The sequence below is a fragment of the Austrofundulus limnaeus genome, unplaced genomic scaffold (assembly GCF_001266775.1).
Source record: "Austrofundulus limnaeus strain Quisiro unplaced genomic scaffold, Austrofundulus_limnaeus-1.0 Scaffold0, whole genome shotgun sequence".
NCBI classification, from domain to species: Eukaryota; Metazoa; Chordata; class Actinopteri; order Cyprinodontiformes; family Rivulidae; genus Austrofundulus; species Austrofundulus limnaeus.
In genome coordinates, this window is record NW_013952402.1 from 10,591,801 (window position 1) to 10,598,276 (window position 6,476).

The 6,476-nt window shown below is 38.5% G+C and overlaps 1 protein-coding gene across 1 annotated transcript in view; it reads left to right on the forward strand.

The window, feature by feature from the left end:
• pitx3 (paired-like homeodomain 3) overlaps positions 1-6,476 on the forward strand; it is a gene marked incomplete in the record, with an annotated part of 24,596 nt that overhangs the window by 10,310 nt on the left and 7,810 nt on the right. The window contains 1 exon segment of the mRNA XM_014002774.1: positions 3,205-3,410. Coding sequence (XP_013858228.1) covers positions 3,205-3,410 — 206 coding nt within the window.

Below are 6,476 nucleotides of genomic sequence, written 5' to 3' on the forward strand. Positions count from 1 at the left end.
CAATAAAGTAATAAATATCCTCTATGAAGTCTTTTTTTGTGTTTGTCTCTTTGCTAAACCAGTGGATACACTGTTCATGCCTGCTGGGGGGGTTGGGGGGGGGGGTCTTCTGTGTAATCATTACTGCAGTTAGATTTCTTACAGTTTAAACAGTATTCTGGTTCTTTACAAAGACCAGAATAATGACGAGCTTAAATGTGTGCTCAGTTCTTCAGAGCCACACCTGAACACACCTAGCTGACGCCTGGGCCTCAGGCTGTCAATCTGCTCTAATGTAAAATCATGTTTAAAAAATGCTTTTTAATATCCTGACTTCTTGTAGACTGGTTCAAAAGTCCTCAGCTGGACAAAAACACTCAACATATTCCAGATGCGTTAATTGCTTTCGGAAATGTGGTCGTCTTTTTATTTTAAAAAWTGTTAAACATGTTCAGATTCTTTCCCTGTCCTCGTGTCGAGAAGTGATTTCTTTAAAAGCTTCTCAAAGTGTTTTGCTTTCCAGATTAAAGCCCTCTGAGACGCTGACCCGGAGCACCTCTGTCATGTCCGTACATTATCAGTCAGATTGCTCCTATTGTTGCTCGGCGAGTTACTCTAAAAAGGCCCCGGCCTTTCCTCTGTATTGTGTTATAGACTTTGGCCTTAAGTGACAGCTTACCCAGTGTCAGTTTACTGGCAGATAACAGCCCCGGCCTGGCCCTTATTGGTTTTGCTGGTGGCCCTGCGGAGCCTCTTTTTAAACCCCGCTGATCATTTCGAACGGCTCCCAGAGAGCTAAGCCCTCGCCAAACAGAGCCCAACCTGCCCCGGCCACAAAAGCCTGATCCACAGGATTACCCGGCCAGCTAATTTCACTCCTTTCTGTGAGGTCCTCAAATTGCGGGAGCGAGATCTGGCAGAGAGGCGAGCTTGGCAGACATAACATGGATGTGTGGTCCTTTAAACCGACTGCGCTGGGGGCAAAACAATCACTGAAGAGTTTTGCATGTAAGGCATTGTTTGCAGCCGTCCTCCTGGTCCAACGTCACGTTGCCGCTCGTCCTTCTTTTTTGTGTGCGTGTCCTGGGGGCGTCGGAGGGATTTTATTTAGATCAAATCTGATCCGATTACATTCAGCTGGGATCAGGTTGGTTTATTAACATATATGGAGTTGACCACACACTGTTTCACATGTGAGGAGTGTCAGTTTATTGGTGGTCATGTAGCTTCGGAAACAAATCAGCAAGTAAACAGCTTCAGATTTGAATATACTTTGTTCCGTTTTGAGAGTGTTTTTAAGCAATGAACACAACATAAATGTAATCTTTAACCAAAATTTATATGAAGGAAGTGCATTTACATATAAACAAAACTTAGGCATGACAGTGTATTAGTGCCAATTAAAAATGAGGGTTACACAAATTTTCCTTTCCAGGTTTAGAGATTAAAGTAGAAAAATTGGAAAATAAAAGACAGTATTTTAAAACTGAAGAAGTACATCTATTTGTGCTCCTGAACCTGATTTGTTCAGTTTTAGTGGGTTCACTTAAACTCCAATATAATAACACAAGACTTTTTTATACTAATTCAAGGTGTGGTTTATCCTCCTATAGAAGTGTAATTCATAGAATTCCCTTCACAATAAGAGTTTAAAACATCAGACAGACGTTTGGCCTCAAATTACTCCTGAATCATCAGAAGCTCATATCTCTGTGGTTCCCCTGTAAAACTGACACTACAGTCTAAACTGATAATTTGGAGAAGACAAGTTGGGTATATCTAAGTTATGATATGGACTAAATTATTTTCCGTTCTATTTAAACTATAAAGTCACTGGTTCATCTGTTCAAGGCATGTGGGTATTGTATGTTATTGCACCAACAAAGGTTTGTTTTTTATTCCTCCTTAAGCTCCCCGCCCCCAAAAAACAACTAAAATTTTAAGCATATTTGTGTCATTTCAGTTTTATTCTGAAAATACTATGTTAATATTTTCCTCCACATTTTGACTTTAATTGTAAAACCTGGAAACAAGTCAAAGGAATTTTTTTTTTCTTGTGGGTGTCCCTCATTAACCTTTGTAACTTGAATACTTTGATTTGGTGCTTTAGTTTAACCTCCATACACAGATGGACACTTTAGTATTTTTGTGCCAAATTGAAGGAGCTATTATAATAAAAATGTTCAACCTACAGCTTCACTTTGATGACATGAGATATTTTATTTGTGCAATAATTTATCTGTCAGTGCTAAATATATAAAATATATGGGTTTCTGTATCAATCTATCATCTGTATGAGTAACCTTTTTTTGAACCACAGGTAAAGCTACTGTTTTTTTTTGTCTTTGATGTTTTAACTGCTTTTTCTAATAATGTACACTCTAAAAATGAAATGTTGGATTTACTTRACCATGTTATGTTACCTGGTTCCACTTAACTGGGTTGAGTAAATTCAAAGCAACATACTCATGTTCTTTGGCTGAAAAAACTGGTATATTGCTTTGAATTTACTCAACTCAGTTAAGTGGAACCAGGTAACATAACATGGTTAAGGAAATCCAACATTTCATTTTTAGAGTGTACTAATATAGTTTCACTGTTTTTTGACAGTCAGCAGAATTACTAAGCAATTGCTCCATATAACTTCTTAAAACTCTGATTACAGTAAAAWTTTTTTTTACATTTTTCATTTACTATAATGAGCAATAGCTTATATTTTCTTCTTTAAATACTGTATGATGCTGTCAGTCATACGAGACATGGGCACTGTTAATAACTGCACAATTTAAACGCCAAGGCAGATTATTCTGTGAAATGAAGATGAAAAGAAAGTATAAAACATCTTCACTTATTTGATCTTCAGTAAAAATATTGTCCATTGCTTCAAGCTACTATTAATATCCTATGCTTTTTAAAATATTGGTTCAATACTTCTGAATGTTAGAAAGTTCAAGCTTTATTTCATACTTTTTTGCTTCATATCATAGGAAGTCAGTCAACTCAGCTGTCAACAGACTTTCAGTTAAATGAGAAATAAATTCAGATTTAAATAAAGATTAACACGGGATCATTTCAAGAGGATTTTCTTTTCAACATAAATATATTCACTGACTTTGGTTCAACTGCTCCTGCTCTTTATTCCTGCTTCAGTGGCTCTGAACTCCTGCTGCATTAAATAGAGAACCTCTGCCTTACGCCAACTCTTTTCCTCCTGAGTCTCCGCAGACACAGAGAAGTCCCACCAGAACCAGATGGACGAGTCCAGCACCGAGGACGGCTCTCTGAAGAAGAAGCAGCGGCGGCAGAGGACCCACTTCACCAGCCAGCAGCTCCAGGAGCTGGAGGCCACCTTCCAGAGGAACCGCTACCCAGACATGAGCACCCGGGAGGAGATCGCTGTGTGGACCAACCTCACAGAGGCTCGGGTCAGGGTGGGTACATCAGCTCCACGAGGGCTCCAGTTGTTGCTGCTTTAGCTGGAATCAGTGATCTAAAAAGAAYATTTAAATGGAACACCAGAGGAATAATACACAACATTTTCTATAAAACCTAAAAGTAATTTAGGAATTTCTGTGACTCATTTAAACTTTRAATRTTTCTACAACAAAWTARYGAGAKGTTTTTTTTACAAGTTTAATTMATGTCAAACATACTGCTGTGACAAAAACTCATACCATTATTCTCAAYTGAACTGTTTGTACAAATTTTCTTAAAGCTGAAAGAGGAGTCRCTCATCTGATCTAATTTTGTATACAAAGCTCCTCCAAGAAACAGAATGCTGTACTAAACAAAACAAGTAAACTCTCATTTAATAAAACTGAGAAAGGAATAAAAAGAAAATAACAAAACCATAAGGATCAATGTTTTAGAAGACAACACAAACTAAAAAAGCAAAAAGAGTTTTAGGCAAAGATTTAAAAGCAGCTATACGGTCCATGCCTGGCTGGTGTGCAAAAGCAATTTGCTGCACAGTTTTGGCCCTGCCACACTAAAAGGCCCCCTTTTAGGTTACACCTAGTTTTTGGTCAGACCTGGGAGAACGGGCAGGTAGGCAAGCATGTATTAGCTCAGATAGGTGAGCAGAGGTAAGAATATTTAAAAACATTTTTTAATGAATTCTAAAATGATTTGTTAACCAATGACAACATTTTAAAACAGGTGTGATGTGGTTAAATTTTCTTGTGAATCACTGGCAAACAGTAAGCATTGTGGGAGGTGGAGGGGTGGGGGGTATTATGCAAAATCAACCTTTTGGAGCTTCGTACCCTGTTATAATGTCATTCCCTCATCACAAATCTGAATCTCCTGTGGTAGTCACGTGGAGCTGTCTAAACGCTTGCTGGTACAAAGCACCACCTATTTGTATAAAGCTCCTCCCCGGAGCTCAGTCTAAAGCCGAGCTCCCGCACCACAGAGCACCCCTCCCCCGAAGCATTATTGTGTTGATTTGCTGAATTAGGACTGTCAGCAATGGTTGGAGGTTTTTAAACATAGAGGACAATTTCAAGGCACTTAGATGGCCAATAATGCAAAATCAAATTAATTTTTGATATACACAGCGTTTTCGGATAACATAAGGTACTGTAACATAGTTACTTGATTGTGTTATAGAATTTAACTATGTGCCTGGAAAATACACRRTACCACCCCTCACCCCTACCCCACCCCCTTGAAAGTTGAAAAAACATTTATTATTGAGAAATAATAAGAGTGCTCAATGCTTATTGTGATCCCGGTTAAATGTCAGGTACCACAGAACCAGATGTGCAGGTATTTAAAATATATAWAAACTTACTTAGCAATAAGAGTAAGAAAATGTGTGTTTGGTAGATTATTTGTTTGTTGTAACAATGCTACTTGGCAACAAGTACCAGGCCCCTGATTTAGTGGCAGCACCTGGTGGGACCAGAAGCTCGTAACAACTGTCAATACTAACAACAAAATAAGTTGTTTGTCAAAAGAAGATTTGGCAMATTTTTCATTGTGCACAACTCACATACAGCACAAGCTTTATTGCTCATCCCACAAATGCATGTTCCTTATAAATGTTGCACTACTTAAAAGGGAAATTTGAGTTTGAGATTTATTCCCAAGAAGCATTGTTACAACAAATAAGTAATCTACCAACACAAATTTCCTTACTTTTAATGCTGTTTATGGTCAATCTACATCTTGACAATGACATGTCTTTCATCTGACCATGTTTTTCCCACAGTCYTGCTTGAATATTATGCTGAGCTGATAAAAGCTCAGGTGACCTCATCAGTTTTCTACAGGGCAAATGTGGCTCTAGAGCAAATTTTCTGAAGTAAACTCTGAGGCAGAACGTGGGGTCATCGGCAGAAAACTCGGGACAAACGGAATTGGTTTGTCCAACAAACAAGCTGTCCTGGGAGAATTTCTGTGCTTTTTTAACTCTGCCAAAGCCCGATTTCAGTTGTTGAACCTAAATGTCAAAGGTGAAGCTGAATGAGGCCAACTGTTTGGACTTTGTAGCTAAATGGAGCAGGAGGACACACATTCTGACGGATGACAATACAGTCACTGGCCTGCCTGACAAGTAATGGATCAGATTAATGTTGGCTGGATGAAAGGTCACATAGCATGCACTCTTGGTTGTTATTTTGAAAGGGACAACAGCCCGCACACTGTCTTGACCCTAATGTCTGCGAGTGGCCCTTCTAAAGCCAGCTCACGCAGACAGTTTCTCACATGCTCCTAATTTGTCACCGCTCTGCTTGATTCACCGGGAGCTGGTTTTAATCACCGGAGCTGCAGTCCTCAGGAACAAACTGATATCAATTAATCCAGGCTCTGGGGACTGGAGGTAGACTGTTTTTTAAAGCCTTTGAAACAAGACGGTGATGTGATTTTTTTTTTTTTTTTTTTTTTTTGCTTAGGCCCACATCAGCATCATGGTGACCCTCAAAGGGTCAGGTTTAAATTACGAAGATGTTTTGTGTTTAACTAAACTAAACATGAAACATCACATTCCTCGTCTCATTGCTATGGCTGAGAAAACAAAYAATACCTGAGCTCTACATGGTATTTCCTGCATTGAACAAATTCAAAGAAAAAGTATGCTGTTATACAGACCCAATGCTTTAAACTGATTTGTGTTAAATTGTCATTYAAAATCATAGACGTGAGTTTTCATAAATATCTTTAATAAAGCTGTAAATCTGCTTTTTGAGCTTGTTAAATTTGTTCAATACAATGACATTTACATAGAGACCTYAGCGTTTGTAACTACAAAATGGTCTCTTCTCCACAATAACTCACAACATACATTCACCCAGTAGTTTACTATTAATACATAAGCACTAAGGTACACAGCTCTGTCTGTCACTTCCTGACAGCACTTTYATGACAGGCAGATAGAAGCTCGGACTGAAAAGTAAGCCTCAATCAAATCGTTTGCTGTGTGAAAACTGTGTTGTCTTAAAGGGATCCCTGATTAGTTGTAACATTAGACTTTACTTGATAAACTTTTATTT